The 18,435-nt window shown below is 56.4% G+C and overlaps 1 protein-coding gene across 1 annotated transcript in view; it reads left to right on the forward strand.

Moving 5' to 3' along the window:
• The window catches only part of TRPV4 (transient receptor potential cation channel subfamily V member 4), a 38,281-nt gene extending 26,957 nt beyond the window's left edge, over positions 1-11,324 (forward strand). Inside the window, exons 7-16 of the mRNA XM_070626999.1 lie at positions 1,151-1,330; positions 2,635-2,793; positions 3,027-3,119; positions 3,297-3,370; positions 4,076-4,241; positions 4,489-4,555; positions 6,874-7,190; positions 8,487-8,614; positions 10,027-10,148; positions 10,601-11,324. Of these exons, the coding sequence (XP_070483100.1) occupies positions 1,151-1,330; positions 2,635-2,793; positions 3,027-3,119; positions 3,297-3,370; positions 4,076-4,241; positions 4,489-4,555; positions 6,874-7,190; positions 8,487-8,614; positions 10,027-10,148; positions 10,601-10,758 (1,464 nt within the window). The 3' untranslated portion in view covers positions 10,759-11,324. The remainder of the gene's footprint in view (positions 1-1,150; positions 1,331-2,634; positions 2,794-3,026; positions 3,120-3,296; positions 3,371-4,075; positions 4,242-4,488; positions 4,556-6,873; positions 7,191-8,486; positions 8,615-10,026; positions 10,149-10,600) is intronic.
• The last annotated feature ends 7,111 nt before the right edge of the window (positions 11,325-18,435 follow it).

Raw genomic sequence — 18,435 nt, forward strand, 5'->3', positions numbered from 1 at the left:
CGCCCCCGGGGCCCCTCCGATGAGAGCGAGCAGCAGGGTCCTCTCCAGGAGCCCTGACCCTCCTCCCTCCCCTCCATCCCGCTCTCCCGGGAGGCACCACGTGCCCCTCCGATGAGAGCGACCGAGCAGCGGGGTCCTCTCCGGGAGCCCTGACCCCCCTCCCTCCCACGTGCTGGGCTGCAGCGCCCCCGGGGCCCCTCCGATGAGAGCGACGAGCAGCGGGGTCCTCTCCGGGAGCCCTGACCCCCCTCCCTCCCACGTGCTGGGCTGCAGCGCCCCCGGGGCCCCTCCGATGAGAGCGACGAGCAGCGGGGTCCTCTCCGGGAGCCCTGACCCCCTCCCTCCCACGTGCTGGGCTGCAGCGCCCCCGGGGCCCCTCCGATGAGAGCGAGCAGCGGGGTCCTCTCCGGGAGCCCTGACCCCCTCCCTCCCACGTGCTGGGCTGCAGCGCCCCCGGGGCCCCTCCGATGAGAGCGAGCAGCGGGGTCCTCTCCGGGAGCCCTGACCCCCCTCCCTCCCACGTGCTGGGCTGCAGCGCCCCCGGGGCCCCTCCGATGAGAGCGGGCAGCAGGGTCCTCTCCAGGAGCCCTGACCCTCCTCCCTCCCCTCCATCCCGCTCTCCCGGGAGGCACCACGTGCCCCTCCGATGAGAGCGACCGAGCAGCGGGGTCCTCTCCGGGAGCCCTGACCCCCCTCCCTCCCACGTGCTGGGCTGCAGCGCCCCCGGGGCCCCTCCGATGAGAGCGACGAGCAGCGGGGTCCTCTCCGGGAGCCCTGACCCCCCTCCCTCCCACGTGCTGGGCTGCAGCGCCCCCGGGGCCCCTCCGATGAGAGCGAGCAGCGGGGTCCTCTCCGGGAGCCCTGACCCCCTCCCTCCCACGTGCTGGGCTGCAGCGCCCCCGGGGCCCCTCCGATGAGAGCGACGAGCAGCGGGGTCCTCTCCGGGAGCCCTGACCCCCCTCCCTCCCACGTGCTGGGCTGCAGCGCCCCCGGGGCCCCTCCGATGAGAGCGAGCAGCGGGGTCCTCTCCGGGAGCCCTGACCCCCTCCCTCCCACGTGCTGGGCTGCAGCGCCCCCGGGGCCCCTCCGATGAGAGCGACGAGCAGCGGGGTCCTCTCCGGGAGCCCTGACCCCCCTCCCTCCCACGCAGGTCTTCCAGCACATCATCCGCCGGGAGGTGACGGACGAGGACACGAGGCACCTGTCTCGCAAGTTCAAGGACTGGGCCTACGGGCCGGTGTACTCCTCACTCTACGACCTCTCCTCCCTGGACACGTGCGGGGAGGAGGCCTCCGTGCTGGAGATCCTGGTGTACAACAGCAAGATCGAGGTGGGCGCCAGGGGAGGGGGCGGGGCCCGGGGAAAGAGGGGTGCAGCTGACAGCCGGGGAGGGGCCTAGGCGTCTGGCACTGGGGGAAATGGGAGGATTGTAAGGGTCAGGCATCAGAGACAAGAGGACTGGGTCAGGATCCTGGCTCTGTAACGTGCCTGCTGTGTGACTCAGGACAAGTGCTCCAACCTCTCTGAGTCTTGGCTCTCTCTTTTGTAACATGAGGATAAGGATAGAGCCTATCCCATCGGGTCGTTGGGAGGAGCAAATGAGTTCGTTTTAGAACAGCCTGGCACAGAGTAAAGGTTATGTGTCAGCTATTATCATTAGTAGTCGTTACATGAAGTTTTGAAAGCTCTTTTTTTCACTTAGTAGTTTTTGCGAACATCGTTTTGCACCATTAAATGTTCTCCTGGAATATCATGGCTGGGTGTAAATGTACCACATTCTAATTAACCATTCCTCTCTTCTTGGTCATTTGGGTTTGTTTCTGCATTTAGCTGTCAGAGTAACACTGCAGTCGCATCTTTCTGGCTACATCGTTGCACAGATCTGGGATTATAAAGAAAACTCAAGTCATTAAAGGGACAGCATGCTATACAAATGGGGCAGAAAATGCTGGGGCCTGGGTACAGAAGGTCTCCCTTCCAGCCCTGCTCTGTTAGCCTGGACAGATGCCTTCCCTTGCTGAAGCTCACTTCCTTCATCTTTGAAATTAGGGACCGATTTGATTTAGATTAGGGGTGGCTGGAGGTTTAGTATGTCTCGTGCAAACTGATTGATTGGTAGAGTCTGCCTGGGGAATTGAATAGAGAACTACTGTGCAGGACTCCATTATTGATGTCTGCCCTGGGTTCAGAATTGGAACATTGTGCTGAGTCAAGTGTTTATCATCCTTGGGCTGAGTTTCCCACTCCCACTTCCAGAATCAGAATTTCTGAGGTTGGAGCCCAGGGGTTTATATTTTTAGCAAGGTACTTAGGTGATTATGCTGCCAGCAACTCAGTACCATCCACAGATTGGAGTTTGGGAACCACGAGAATAGACGTTCTTTAAGGAGCTTTCCGGCTCTGGGTTCCACGAGTCTAGAACAGGCTGAAGGGTAAGTTGAGGCAGAATTGAGCAGAGCCTCAAATGCTGAGCCCGGGAGATTGGGGCTGATTCTGAATCCCCATCCAGTCCCCTGCGAGTCCTTGAGTGCGTGCGCTCAAGAATGGGTTCGGAGAAGGAAGTGGGGGAAGGGGTGCTGGAGTCAGCCCGTCCGGATCCCCCATGTTGAGAAGGCGGCCCGTGACCCCCCACAGAACCGCCACGAGATGCTGGCTGTGGAGCCCATCAACGAACTGCTGAGGGACAAGTGGCGCAAGTTCGGGGCCGTCTCCTTCTACATCAATGTGGTCTCCTATCTGTGCGCCATGGTCATCTTCACCCTCACCGCCTACTACCAGCCGCTGGAGGGCACTGTGAGTGACCACGAGCTGGGCAGGCACTGGGGCACAGCCCGTCCTCCTGGGCCCGGAGAGGGAGGGGCTGCAGAAGACAGGAACAGGATGGGGAGGTGCTCCCCAACGCCTGGCGGAGGAGGGGGAGGGAGGAGGCCCCACAGGATCCAGATGTTTGGGGCATGGGGGAACATATGGATCTGGGGCCAGATGTTGGAGGGGCTGGTGAGGACCTGTGTGCCCCTGTCCCCCAGCCGCCATACCCTTACCGCACCACGGTGGACTACCTGAGGCTGGCCGGCGAGATCATCACACTGTTCACCGGGGTCCTGTTCTTCTTCACCAACGTGAGTGCTTGGCCCCCAACCCCACCAGCCTGCCCGTCCTCCTCCTCCTCTCCTCTTCCTCCACCTCTTTTGGCTCCCCTCTCCTCCTCTCTTCCTTCTCCTCTCAGTTCCCCCTTCTACCTCCCCTCTGCACTCCTGACGGCTCCACCCCATCACGTGCCTCCTCCCCTCTTACAGATCAAAGACTTGTTCATGAAGAAATGCCCCGGGGTGAATTCTCTCTTCATCGATGGCTCCTTCCAGCTACTCTAGTGAGTACAGGTGCCTGGGCTGGCGGCTTCTGGGTTGGGCTGGGACATCATTCAGATTGGGGTGGGGGGGTGACTCTATGAGGCGTGAACTCAACCAGCCCAAACAGCTGTAGCCCAAAGTCGGGACAAGGCCAATGTCAAGCAATAGGGTCTTCAGGCTAAAGCAAGATTCTGGTTGCTAGAAAGTTACCATATGCACCATGGATAGAAATAATTTAACCACTTATGCTGGTGATCGACTGCTAATGTATGCCTGGAGTGCCATGTTGAGAAGAATCTTGAGGCTGTGGCTGTGTTTAGTGGGAAAGAGTGCTGTGCTCGATTAATGATGTCTGCCTGGGGCATAGGATGAGTTGATGTACATGTGCTACATCTTTTCCCTTTCCCTTAGAGGTAGAGAACAATGAAATTCACCAAGCCACAAAATCTCCACCAAACACCACTGCATCTTTCTCTAGCAATTCCAAAGGGCATCCCTTTGGGATCTTGTAGGGCCTCAAGGCCATTACACACACAGTAATTGCCAATTAATTGAGCATTTTGGTTAACAGAATGCTGGGGAACCCAGTGAATCCACTTTGTCCCCTTCTGGGGGTCTAGAAGGCATTCGGGTGTCCTGGTACCCTGGAGGGCTTGGGAGCATGCCTCCGCCTCCAGGGCCTCATTGTCCCCTCTGCCCCCTCTCGTGGTCTCTGCTGCCCTTAGCTTCATCTACTCCGTGCTGGTGATTGTCTCGGCAGCCCTCTACCTGGCGGGGATTGAGGCCTACCTGGCCGTCATGGTCTTTGCCTTGGTCCTGGGCTGGATGAACGCCCTTTACTTCACCCGCGGGCTGAAGCTGACGGGGACCTATAGCATCATGATCCAGAAGGTATGGGCCGGGGGACCCTCCGGATTGTGTTCCTGGAGGGAGCCACACCCCCCCCCCCGCCACGCACATCTTACGTGTGCAGACGGTGCCCTCGGACCTGAGGATGTGGGGCGCCGTGGGGGCCGCAGCAGGGCCTGGACCTCGGGGAGGGGCAAGGGTGCAGCTGGAAAGATCTGGGGTGGAGGAGTTGGGAAGCGGGAAACCATGTGTCTTAACTCTGCCTCCACAATCCCGCTGGGGTCTACAGATCCTCTTCAAAGATCTTTTCCGCTTCCTGCTGGTCTACTTGCTCTTCATGATTGGCTACGCCTCAGGTGAGCCCGGGGCGCCCGGGGGGCTGGCGGGGTGGTGCAAGGGCTGGACCGGCGGCCGTGATGGGTGGAGGAAAAGGTGTTTGCTGAGTTGTCGCTGAGAACGAGGCACTGGGCTGTCCTTTCCCATCCCCACCTGATTTAATCCTGCCAACAAGTCGGTAAGGTGAGTGCCTTTATGATGCCCTGTTACAGATAAGGAAACTGAGGCTTAGAAAGGTTAAATAACTTGCCCAAGTTCAAATGCTAGGAAAGGGTAAAACTGTGTTAGACATTGTTGCAAAAGAAGCCACCCAAAATTAGTGGTTTAAAATCACTGCCGTTTATTATTGCTCCCAGGTCTATGGGTCATCCGGGGGGTTGTGCTGACCTGGGCCAGATTTGCTAATCCTGAAGGGGCCCTGTGTCTGTGGGCAGCTGGCGGGTTGGCTGCCGGCTGACTCGTCCAGCTGAGGTGGCCTCAGTGGGTGACTTTGCTCTCTTCCCCATGGTCACTCATCCTCCAGTCGGCAGGCTTGGGCTTGTTCACATGACGGTCTGCGGGTTCCTAGAATGTGAGTGGAAGTGTTCAAGGTCATGGCCTGGCACAGCATCACTTCTGCCATACTCTATGGGCAAAAGCCAGTCTCAGGGCCACCCTTGTTCAAAGAGTGGGGAAACAGATGCTCCCTCTTGATGGAGGATGCTGCAAGGCCACACTGAAGGGGCGTGGATGCAGGGAACGGTGAATTTTAATAAAGAATTAAAATCTACCAGCCCAGGTCTTTTGTAAAGCTCAGTCCTGGCCCCCTCCAGTGTATGCCTTCTCCATGATGTCATGAGGCTATGGGACCTCAGTGGCACAGGCCATGGGGGAAGGACCAGGGATGAGGACGCTCACCAAGCCATTGGGCTGGTTCTCAATGGATGGGTGATCTGCCATCCAATGCCCAACATCCAAAAGGGAGTGGCCAACTCAGGCTTCCCCAGGCCACATTCGCATCTGAGAGGTTGGTCTGGGGACCAGCAGTGAAGCAGAAATCTGATGATGGTGCTATTTTAACCCAGGTGGTGCTGAGGCCCTGCATGAGTTATTGTGGGGAAGCAGAACTGTAGCCATGGCTGGGGAGACAGGGACAGGGTACGTCTGTCCCCTCCATGGAGAGGACTGGAAAGAACTAGACAGTGTCAAGCGTTCCATAATGGCTTTAGGAGTCCAGCCCTCCTGCAGTCCTAATTTTAGAAAAAGGCAGAAGCTTAGGGGTTAAAGTAGCAACTTAGCGGTTGGCTTGGTCCCAGGGCTTCTCCTGCTGGGGGCCACTAAATCTCCAGTCTGAGGCTGATATGACATAAACATGACACGCATGCCCATGTTCCCCACTTTTGTGCGCATAGCAGACATTGCTAATGGATCACAGAACGATTTTTCTGATGAGCCCAGACAAGGTCTCAGAATCCTTCGCAGCACGTGTTTCAGCAGCTACTACATGATAGAATAGCGTTCTCCTATGACTTGAAACCTACTTACTGTATTTCCGGCTTGAAGGCACTGTGACAGTCTGTGCCCCACTGACAGAAGGGGCTCAGCCTCCTCATGCTCCCTGCCCAGGCTGGTTTAGAGGCAGGTTGTTGCTGCTGAACCGTGTTGAGAAGGCCTCTGAGGCTTCGCCTGGGCTTCGTGGGAGGGGATGAGCACAGTGATCAGTTTGTGATGTCTGGAGGGGGCAGGGCCGTAGCCAGCACGGCTTCTGGGACGATCAGGACTGGTACCTCGTTTCGGCTTCCACTCTTCCTCTCGGAGCTGGTGTGGGCCAGGAAACAGGAGCATGAGAGAGAATCTGCCCCCGGAATGCTCGCGTTCCAGGCTCCCAAGACCTCTAAGGATGACGGGCTGGATTAGGGATTCTCGGCTTTGGCACAGTTGCTGTTTGGGGCCGGGTCATTCTTTGTGGTGGAGGCTGCCCTGTGCACAGTGGGATGCTGAGCAGCATCCCTGGCCTCCACCCACGGGGTGTCAGCAGCGGCACAGCCCCGCCAATTGTGACAACCGAAAATGTCTCTAGACATTGCCAGATGTCCCCTGGGGGAAGAACTGGCCCAGGTCGAGGACCACTGGACCAGACCCTGGGAAGCTCTTCCCTGTTAGCAAGAGTTTGTGGGAAGAGCAAAGGCTTTGGATCCCGGAGGACCCGGGTTCGACCTTGGGCTTGGCTGACGGGCTGGGTAACCGTGGGCTGCTGCTCTCTCCTCGCCAAGCCTCAGCTTTGCCCTCCATCAAATGGGATTGATGCTCCCACCTCTCAGCCTGCATCCTCACGCTCGGCCACTGTCACCTCCCGCAGCCCTGGTCTCCCTCCTGAACCCGTGCGCCAACATGAAGGTGTGCAACGAGGACCACACCAACTGCACGGTGCCCACCTACCCCTCGTGCCGCGACAGCGAGACCTTCAGCACCTTCCTCCTGGACCTCTTCAAGCTGACCATCGGCATGGGCGACCTGGAGATGCTGAGCAGCACCAAGTACCCCGTGGTCTTCATCATCCTGCTTGTCACCTACATCATCCTCACCTTCGTGCTTCTCCTCAACATGCTCATCGCCCTCATGGGGGAGACGGTGGGCCAGGTCTCCAAGGAGAGCAAGCACATCTGGAAGCTGCAGGTGAGGCCCTGGGACTCCCATCGCCACCCCGCCAGCCGCCCTTCTCCTTCCAAGATGGGGAGACCTGACCCACCACACCCCCTCAGCCTCTGCTCTGGGCCAGCCGCGTCATCTCATTTTGCCTCCACTTCCCTGTCTGTAAAATGGGCATTGAAGGCTGCTGCCCGCTTCCCAGAGCTGCCTGGTGCATGTCCAGGTGGCTTTTTGCCTGGCCATCAGCAGTGGTCTAGGTTCACCTTGTGGTCCAGCTCGCAGGACACAGTCGGCTTCCCCAGCACCCCTGAGGGAGCTCTGTTGGTGCAGGAGGTGCTCAGAGAGCATCAGCATTGCAGCAGGGCTCCCTCGCTGAGCCGGGGACAGCTTCTGTGCCCCACCGCGGCCCAAGAGACGAGGCTGGCGTGGGTATAGGCGGCCCCATATTCTCATCAGAGGGGCTTCCACCAGCCCAGGCATAGCTTCCTGAGTGTGCTCCGTCACAGAGGAGAAGCCGACGTGGACGTGGGCCTCGTTGGCCCAGGGGAGCTGCTGCCCTTGCTTCCTGAAGGTTCCTATGCAATCCTAAGAAGCAGAGGCCCTGGGGGTCCCCACCCACCTGGGCCACGTGCCGTTCACGAACCTCATGGTTCACAGTCAGTGGTGCCATCACAAGGTCCAGAAATGAGCACCTACCCTTCAAGGAAATGGTGCAGTGAGAAAAAAACCCAGGATCATCCTGCCAGGTGTGGGGCTCAGCGAAACATCTGGACCTGCTCTTCACCTTGACCCACACTGCTTACTTCCCCGAGCCTCAGTTTCCCCACTGAGTGTAACTCATAAGATGCAAACTGGCAGCCCGTGGACTGGATTTGACCAGCAAAGATTTATTTTTTCTGCATTACGATATTTTTAAAAAATTTAATGCAAAATTTTATAATTAAGAGATTTCTTATAAAATGCCAGATTTCTGGCCTTTCTTGAAAACTTAGAAGCCAGGCAAGGCAGGCCTGCATTCCTGCCTGGCAGCGCGGGTGGAAGAGAGCGCATGGGCCCCCTGGTTTGCCCTAGTCCCCACCCCTCCCTGGTGATTCCCAACACTGAATGGTGACTGCTGTGCGTGTGTCATGGGGCTCGGGCTGTGGCATTCCTCCATCTGGTCTGCTTCGCTCCTTTGTTCTCCTGCCAGGCCTCTGTGGGTGTTTGGGTTTCTAACCCGTTTCTAGGGGCAGTGGGAGCTGGAAAGCCTGGTTCTCTGCCTGCCCCGGCCCGTCCCGTTGTTTCTGTCTCACCAATGGCCTGCCCCACTCCCCCTTCCCACAGTGGGCCACCACCATCCTGGACATCGAGCGCTCCTTCCCCGTGTTCCTGAGGAAGGCCTTCCGCTCCGGCGAGATGGTGACCGTGGGCAAGAGCTCGGACGGCACTCCGGACCGCAGGTGGTGCTTCAGGTGAGGCGGTGGACCCGTCCTGGTGGCTCAGGCCACCTTGCGTTTTCTGCCTATTGCAACTTCCCGAGCCACCGAGGCCCCCAGGGATCCGACCAGAGTTCGGTTCCACTGGGTGATCTTGAGCAAGTTCGTTTACTCTCAGCCCCGGTTTCTTCATCTGTGAAATGGGTCAGTGATAGCACCCCCCCCCCCCACCTCCCCAGGCCAGCTGTGTGGGTTAGCATGTATGATGTGCCTGGTGGGTGCCCAACGCACACTGGGGCACCCGCACAGCAGCTGGTGTGACTGCTCTTCTGTCCCTTGCTGGGGGTGGAGGGGGTGCCCATCTGAGAGCATCACCTCTATTGATGGAACAGCGGGGTGAGCTTCGGCTGGAAGGGGAAACTGAGGAAACAGCAGCTTCCAGGGTGGAGACATTCCCAGATGCACGAGGAATCTTTTAAGGTGGTGCATTCTTTGTAAAGTGATTGCCAGCAGAGAGCACAAGCGTGACGTCTGGAGTTCGGCCGAGTCAGTTCCCCATCTGTGAAGTGTGGACCTTAACAGCAGCCACCCCATAGGCCAGCGGCTCTATCCTGTTCAGTTCGAATCCAGAGTTCAGATCCTGACTCTGTAATTTATCGGCTTGGGGACCTTGGACAAGCAGGTTAACAAGCCTCGGGTTCCTCATCTGTGGAGTGGGAACATTGAATGTGTCTTCCTTGCTGGGTCCTGACATGTACAATTGCTCAAAATATGGAGGTTGAATGAAAATAACAAAAACATAATTTTAAAAAGGAAAAATTATATTGAGCCAATTTGTGCCCAAGAGGCTGTAACTTGACTTTACAACGGTGTCCCAATAATAAGAAGAGAGAGGATCGAGACAGAGGGTGTCCACTGCAGAGGACTGAACAAGCAAAATGTGGTCCATCCGTACAATGGAATATTACTCAGCCATAAACAGGAACAAAGCATGGACACGTGCTACAACGTGGATGAACCTTGACAAGACCGTGCTGAGTGAAAGCAGCCGGACACAAAGGGCCACGTGCTGCATGATCCCGTTTACATGAAATGTCCGGAAATGGTAGATTCACAGAGATAGAAAGTAGAACAGAGCTTACCCGGGGCTGGCGGGAGGGAGAATGGGGAGTTATTGCTTGGTGGGTGCAGAGTTTCTGTTTGGGGCGATGAAAAAGTTTTGGAACTAGATAGTGGTGATGGTTGCATGAGCTTAGGAATATAGGTAATGCCACTGAATTGCATATTTAAAAATAGTTAAAATGGCAAATTTTATATTATTTTACCACGATTAAAAACAAAAAGGAGGATGTGCTGGGGGAGGGAGCAGGGAGGGTGCCGGGGGGCGGGGACGGGTGCTGCCTCGGTGGGGGCTCCCCCTGACCCTCTCTGTGCTGTGGCCCCGCCAGGGTGGACGAGGTGAACTGGTCCCACTGGAACCAGAACTTGGGCATCATTAACGAGGACCCGGGCAAGAACGAGAGCTACCAGTATTATGGCTTCTCGCACACCGTGGGCCGCCTCCGCAGGGGTGAGTGGAGGTGGGGAAGAGCCTGGGGCGTGGAGGGGGCCCCTGGTCCATCCTCACCACTCATTTGCTTTGAGCAGTCCTGTCCCCTTTCTGGGGCTCAGTGTTCGCGTCTGTGGAATGGGAGGGTCGGATGGGCTGCCCGCTGAGTTTCCCTTGCTGCTCGCAAATGCTGGGGCTCCTCACACCCATTCCACTGAGTGCCTGAGACACAGTGGAGGGGACGTGGGTGCTCAGGCATTCTGATCTGGGCTTGAATTCTGATTCTCCCATTTACTGTGTGCTCCTGGACAGACACCTTACCCTCTCTGAGCCCTAGTTCCACCTCTGTAAAATGAGGATGATAATACATAATCCTTTAGATCACTGTGGAGTGCCTGGTACACAGTAGGCGCTCAATATATGCATGTGCCTTCTCCGCCAACCCTCATCCCTGCTCCTCGTGCTCACTGCAGATCGCTGGTCCTCAGTGGTGCCACGTGTGGTGGAACTGAACAAGAACTCGAACCCGGACGAGGTGGTGGTGCCTCTGGACAACATGGGGAACCCCAGCTGTGATGGCCACCAGCAGAGTTACCCCCCCAAGTGGAGGACTGATGACGCCCCCCTCTAGGGGCCACGGGCAGGGGCGGGGTCTCCAACCTGCAGCCTAAGCCCGTCCCCTCCGCCTGCCCATTTCTAGTCCACCTGCATTTCAGAGGCGCCTCCCGGGGTGTCCCTCCACACACTCCTTTGACCCCCAGAGGTGAGGGCCGGCGGAGACACCGGGGAGGCCCCAGCACCCTCTGGTCCCCAGGCTCCTGCCCCCAGCTCTGCCTCCTACCGGGCGCAGGGCTCCCGGCCGCCTGTCTCACTCCCATGGAGTCACATAAGCCAACGCTGGGGCCTCTCCGTCCACGGGGGCTCAGACCCGCGTCTCCATTATTTATTTGTTCTGCTCTCAGGAAAGTGACGTGACCCCACCCCCAAGTGGAACCTGGCTGAGGCCTCAGGACCCGGTTCCAGGTGCACTGAGAGCCAGGCCCCGAGCCCCAGCCTAGCCCAGGCTGCACACACCACCATGTGTAGCCCATGGGGGCTCTGCTGGGGGGCCGAGGCCCTCGGGGTGGGGCCACGCCTTCTGTGTGTTTTGTAGAGAGTCTGGGACTTGTCGGTGCTCAATAAATGTTCATTCATTGATGGTGGAGATGGTGGGGGTGATGGCGGGGGGAGTGGTAACAGGCTCGGGGGCGACAGCAGGGAGATGGGAGAGCTAAGGAATGCCCATGCTGGGGGCACGAGGGCAGTAGAAATGACCTGGGGGTGATCAGGGGGCTGGACTGGGGGCGGTGGTGTTGGTGGGGGCCTGAGAGGCAGGGGTGAGAGTGGAGTGGTGATGGGGAAGGTAGACATGAAGGGAGTGGGGGGACAGTGATGCTGCTGGGGGGAGAGTAATGCTCATCAGGGGATAGTGATGCTGGTGGGGGGTAACGATGTGCTGGGGGGGGTAGGACAGCTGCTGCGTGGGGGCAGAGCAGGGGCTCTGGAGACGGGTGAGCCATCCAGCGTCAGCAGTGGACTGATGGTGAGGACGAGAGTGGCCCTCGTAAGGACGGTGGTGGCGACTGGCATGGTGAGAGTGCCTATGGATCCTGGGACGGGATGAGACCTCCTGCTTCCCTCCGTAGGACCCACGTGCTGGTGGGACTGTGATTGGTGAGCTGGAGCTGAAGGCCAACCCGATTCCCTTCCCAGGGCAGCCATTCACCCCGGGGTCACCCCCAACTGCCGATCAAGCCCCCGGGCAGCGCCACGCCTCCTGGCATGAGGAGGGACCCCCCCGCAATCACCCCATCTTGCTGCTCCGCCCTGGAGCTGAGGAACCTGCAGCTAGCTGAAGGGTCCCTCTGACCTCCCCAGCTTCCTGGCCCTGGCTGGGGCTGGGGTCTTAGGTCCCCTCTGGAGCTTCACTTGGGAAGGGCGTGGGGCTCTGCGGACCTGGCCAAGGGCAGCTGCAGTGAGACACACGCAGGGCGTGGGGTCTGTGCCCTCTGCTCAAACTGTGGCAGTGGGTTATTTTGGGAATTTTGGTGGAGTCGCTTTACCTCTCTGGGCCTCCGTGTCCCCATCGGTCAGAAGGACGAGAATCAATGACCTGAGGGGCGTGAGTCCATCCAGCTCTTTGAGAAGGAAGGAGGACCAATGGTATTACCGTCAAGGGTGGTGGGAGGCTGGGACCTTCCCGAGGTCCCATTCCCCCCTCTCTCCGTTGCCTCCTGGAGGCTGCTGTGCTCTCCTTGTGGTCCACGGTGGCCCCGCTTTTCCCATGGCTGCACGTGTCTTCATTCCAATCCAACACCTACACAGCGCGTCCTCATCCGGCATTCTCAGTGGGGTCCCAAGAGCCATTCTGATTGGACGGACTTGGGTCACATGTCATTCCTGAGCCAATCCCGTGGGCAGGGGGTGAGACGCCCTCGCTGGCTGAGCCAAGCCTTCTGGGTAACAGGATAGATCATAAACTCCGAGCCTCAGTGTCCTCATCTGTAAAATGGGGCCCAGCCTTGGTAACGATCAAGTGACTCCCTGGGCTTTTCAAAGAAAAGAGGATTGTTTGTGGTGTTCATACAGTTATGTGTTTTGGGCAGCAACTAGCAGAAAACTTACACTGGCTTAAAGAAAAAGGAATATTTATTGTCTCAGATAGGAGGGAGTGTCAAGTTGGGGAGGGCACTAAGGCTGGTTAACACAGAGTCTCTGCGACTCATTGAAGGATCTGCCACTCCTTTATCCCTTCGACATTTGTCAGGCTCTGTGCTCAGCGTCGCCCACCTGGGTGTGCTGGCTTTTTCCTCAAGGACACAACATGGCACCACTGTTCCAGGCATCACACCCAGAACCCGCTGCATCCAGAGGAAGAAGGAGAGATGGTTCTTCCTGTGTTGTGTCTCTTTTTATGCGGGAGGAGACCTTTCCCTGAAGTCCCCCAGCTGACCTCCCCTCTCGTATTATTGGCCAGAATTGTGTCATGTGTCCCAGGCTTTAGCCAGGCAGCACGCAGGAAGTAGTGGTTGTCCTAAAGAAGCATGGGGCAGTATGGAGGAAGGCAGTTTCCCCTCCAGGTCTGGGTTCTGTGAGAAAGGAGGCTGGGGGACTCGATAGTGCATGTGCTACCGGCCTTTTCCCAGATGCCCCATCTTTCCAGTGGGAGTGGGCAACATTGTCAACAAGAATGGCTGTGGTGGGGCTGGCCTGGTGGCATAGCGGTTAAGTGCGCACGTTCCGCTTTGGTGGCCTGGGGTTCACTGGTTTGGATCCTGGATGTGGACATGGCACCGCTTGTTGTGGCAGGCGTCCCACATATAAAGTAGAGGAAGATGGGCACGGATGTTAATTCAGGGCCAGTCTTCCTCAGCAAAAAGAGGAGGATTGGCGGCAGATGTTAGCTCAGGGCTAATCTTCCTCAAAAAAATAAAATAAAATAAAATAATGGCTTAGTGGCTCATTCTGGGGCTATGAAGAGGTGACTTCTCTGGGGGGGGTTATGGGATGGGCCTGCCCACCGAATCAGAACTCCCTCTCACCTCAAAGAGACTCCATAACTTATTGAGGTGAATGCTTCATTCATTCATTTTTTGAAGAAATAACTGTAGGCTATGAATTTTCCTCTGAGAACATTTTTGGCTAAACATGTGGTAACTTTTTCAACAGCGATTTTCTAAAACTTTGATGGTTTGGGTGTTGAGTCTCTAGAACTCAAAAGCTGTTTAGGGGGAACTTAAAATATTTTCAAGTCATTGAGATTTTCTGTTTGTTACAGTTAAGACCTTAAAGATGACCTTTCCCAATGTCCTGCAAAGTGTGGGACAGGCACTGGTGGTATGCCTAAATATTCTCAGGTGACACATTGGAATTAGAATCATTTATGGGAAAACATACTCCACCTTTAGTTCTCTGTCTCTCCTGATTAGGGCTCAGTCTGATGCCTCTGTGTTTTTAATACCTTCCCCACACTTGTTAAAGTGTCTCTTTGAGTGAGAAAAGCCTGAGGTTCAGAACCTCTGGAGGCCAGAGCTAGAGCCATGGGGGCCGCTAGCTTCCCCCAGACCACCAGGACTGAGCATGGGGAGGGGCAGGTTCCTAGGAAAGTTGGAGTGTTGATCCCTGTGCTTGACTGCCTCAGTGGCCCCGATTCCCCACTCTTCCCTTTATCCGTGGCTTTGCAATGTGACTTTGTGGTGTTCTCCCACTGTGGGCAAGGTATAATTTCGCACACACCCCTGGCCTGACGATGTGACTTGTTTTAACCAATGGGCTGTTAGCAGATGTGCCCAGGCTAGCCCTGAGGAGGAGGATAAGAGACATGTGGAGCTGAGCGATGTCATCCCAGGCAAGGCCAGCCGAGATCAGAGGAACTTCACCGATGCATGACAAATGTTTTTATATGCCACTGAGTGCTTGTGATTTTTAAAGCACGGCCATCAATTTTGTGGCAATAGCTAGTGATACAGATGCTAGATGAAAGAGTAAATAGAACCTGGGCAGGCCAAAACAGTGGGATGTCCACTGCACTCCATGTTACAGATGGGGACACTGAGGCTCAGGGAGGCGAGGACTCGCCCAGGGCACCTGGCCGATAAGTGGTAGAGGTGGCATTTGAACCCAGGCATTCTGTCCTCAGGCCCCATCCTGACCCCTGGGGGAGTGAGAGGTGATGAGGCCAGGTCACTTGTGTGATGAAGACCTGGCTGTCACCTGCCACTTTTGCTGAGCCCCCGAGACTGTCAGCTCCCATTTAGAACCCTCTCTCGGTAAACGTACCCCTAAGTTTATTCCGACAAGGACTTCTCATTGTGTGCGTGCCTGTGTATCTAATCATGATAAACCACTTGTATGTCATATTTGACGGGAGGGTTTTTTTCATCCCAAGTTTAAAGCACTACTGGGAAATAATTAGAGCTACTGGAGTCAAAAACAATGGGACCCCATCAGAAAAGACAGTCTCATAAACTCTGGGATCTTAACTGAACAATTATCTCTCATGCCTGTGAATAGTTCATTATTACATGCCCTGTTATTATTAGCTGTTATTATTGTTTCAGATGAATGCTGGGGATTTTTTTAAAAATCAAAAGCCATTTTCAACCACACTGTTCGTCTCCCCCCAACGTACACTTCTGACATTTCCGAACGTGATGATGTCGTGGTCGGCAGTCAGTCCCAGCTCCCCCAAATAACTGGGTATTCTGATCACTGCAGTTGGTTGGACAGGCCGTTGAATGCTCCAGGCCTCTGTTATTAACTTGTGACTCCCCGGTGAAAGCATTTGCATGAGAATCAAGCACCTCCTAGCTTTTATTTTTTAGGAATCCAAAGTCATCGGGGACAATGGGGAGATCTTTGTTCATCCCGAGCGTGTGAGATAGAAACAAAAGGAGGTGGTGATGATGGAAGCAGAGGACAGGATGGCAGGGGCACTGGGCACTGGAGAGAGACCCAAGCCCCAGGGATAGAGGGCGGGAAGCTGGGAGTCCTGTGTTCTTGGAGGAAATCACCAAAAGGAGGAAGCAGAGGAACACAGATAAGGCACCCACCACATGCTGGCCACCGCACTCAGTGGCTGGCGTTCATTGCGCACTGGTGTGGAAGCCTCTCCAGAAGTAACTCTCTTCCTTACTCACAGCAGCTCATTTTGTTCTGAGTTCTCCACTCTGCTCTACAGTCGTGGGCCAACCACTGCGACTCTGTTTCCCTTTCCAGGTGTTGGTAGAGGAATAGCCGTGGGAACCAGTTCTGCCCCATGAGACAGGAGGGGAAGTCTGCTGAAGGAGGGGGATTCTGGGAAAGTAAGAGAAATACAGGAAGACACTCCTGCTTTGTCGGGCACTGGCAGGTCTGGATGCGATGCCTGGAACTACAACAGCCTTTTTGTGACCATGCAGGAGTTTGGGGGAGCAGAAAGATGAAAAGGACACAGGACCTTGATGATACTATCGTGCTGAGAAATTAACCAGCCCTGCGGCCGCCCTACCTCACGGCTTCTTATCATTGCTTGAGAGAATGAGTTTTCTTTCTCATTTAAACCAGTGAGGCAAGATTTCCTGTTACTCCGGCCAAAATCAGGCAGATACGAGAACAAATTTTCATCCCCATCTTACAGATGAAGAAAGTGAGACCCAATGATGCAAACACAGGACACACAGCCTGGACGGAACAGCGGTGGAGCCGGGATTTCCGCTCTCTCTCTTAGGAGGAGAACCTTTCTGGGAGGCGGCAGGATTGTCTTTCTTTTTTAACTTAGCACCTTTGGCCTTTCCAAGGCACGCGCACATCATCCCATTTCTCCACCGCAAGAGGTTGTGCAGAAACCCGCCTTTGGCTGGTGTGGGGTGACGCTGCGGATCCTGGAGACTGGCCACCAGGGGGCGCTGCAGTCACACTCAGACGCCTCCTTAGAGGAGACCGGGGGACTCAGGGGACACCGTCGGGAAGAGGCCCAGCTGAGTTCCCCATTAGGTATGCGCTGAAGCTGTAAGACTCAGAAATCCGCCTACTCACCCACAAGGAAAGTAGGCAGCCTAGATCCACCCCTGGAAGGTCCAGGACCTGGTTGCTGTGCGCCCTCATGCAAGTTGCCTCCCCTCTCTGAACCTCACTTTTCTCCTTTTCAAAATAGGGGTACTCATCCCCACTCCTCAAATGAAGTCCTCCTCTCTCTCCCTGGGGGTCTTCCCCCTCCTTTGGGCCTAGTTTGACAAGGTGGACAAAGACCAGTTAGGATGTTGTGGCTCCAGAGTTGAGGCCCAACGACTCCGGGTCAGCGTTGGATTCCAGTCCTTGCTCTGCTACAAACTCATTAGAAGTCTTTGTGTTACAGTTAGGGAAACTGAGGCCCAGAGAGGAGAGGGGACTTAGTTTCCCCAATTGCAAACAAGAGGTAGGACTCAGTGTTTCCTGAAGTCCGGTTTGTTCCTTGGGATCTTAATATCAACAACAAAGGTGATTTTAAAAGTTAGGGAAATGCTGGGTTAAAGTTGAAAGGGTATCTTGCCTGCAGGACTTGTCAGAGCCTTTAATATGCTAATATGATTCCTGGGTCTCCAAGGTGGAACGGGGTGGGGGCAGGATATGCATGTGTTTCTCAAACTCTTTTAACCTGGAAACCCACTTTCCAAGATGAAAATCATCTGGACTAGGTCACGACAGAAATAACACACCTAACTTTTGGGGCCTCTTCTATGGAAGGGGCGCTGTGCTGCCTGGGGCATTTGACCAGTCCTCTGCTATGTTCAACCCAACACGGTCGTGCTTTGAATATTAGCGTCACTCTACAGTTGAGAAATAGGTGGCTCAGAGGGGGCGGTCCCTTGCCAAAGGGCACATGCTGGTGCATCACACCTCACTGGCACCCTCCCCGTCACTGGGGGCCACGGCTCCCTCTGACCTCTGGAACTGAAGCTCAGAGAGGCCACATGAGTCGCCCAGGGTCACACATGGAGTCAGTGGGATGCTGAGGCCGGGCTCCCTGCCTCCTCCCCTGCCCCTGCCACCCTGGTGAGCTGGTGATGGTGGTAATTTAACTAGAACACCTTTTGTCACCAGCCTTACCCACCCCACTGGCCAGACCCCACCTTCCACGCCAGCGCGGGGGACAGGTGGGGACGGCGAGGGACCTTGAAGAGTCCCCGAGACGCGCAGGCGCAGTGCAGCAAGCGAACCGGGCGCACGTGGCAGCCACGTGGGCGTGGCTGGGCGGGGGGTGGCTGTTTCGAGGCAAGTCAGGGTCTAACCTGCGTCAGCTTCCCCTCCCAGAGACGGGGGCGTGCCCTAAAGGCGGGATATGGGTCAAGAAAGCCGGGGGGCCACCTGGGAAAGGGGAGTGTCCCCTACACGGGCCCTCCGCTCAGGTATTTGCCGAAGCTCATCGGGGCAGCGCCGATGTCCGGCAGATGCGCGGTCGTCGCACGGTTGCTCTGCTCGACTGGTGGGGACAGGCGAGGCCGGGCGCCAGCTCCGGGGGCCACCAGACTGGGCAGCTTGCTCTAAGGGCTGTGGGCCGGCGACAGCTGCCTGGAGAGGGGATCCCAGTGCCCCAGGGAGACGCTTAGAGACGGGGAGGGGGGCAGCTCTGCCCGGGGCTGGACGGCATGGAGGATCCTGCCCCCCCGCCCCACTCCTTCCCCCAGCGTGAAGTCCCGGCAGCTGGGGTGTGGGATCCAAGGCTGCACCTAGGTTCCAGGGCCAAATGGGCCACATTTGGGGCTTGGCGGTGGTTTTATCTTTTGTGCATAGCGCAGCAGTTAAGAGCTCA

This window comes from Equus przewalskii, chromosome 7, assembly GCF_037783145.1.
Source record: "Equus przewalskii isolate Varuska chromosome 7, EquPr2, whole genome shotgun sequence".
NCBI classification, from domain to species: Eukaryota; Metazoa; Chordata; class Mammalia; order Perissodactyla; family Equidae; genus Equus; species Equus przewalskii.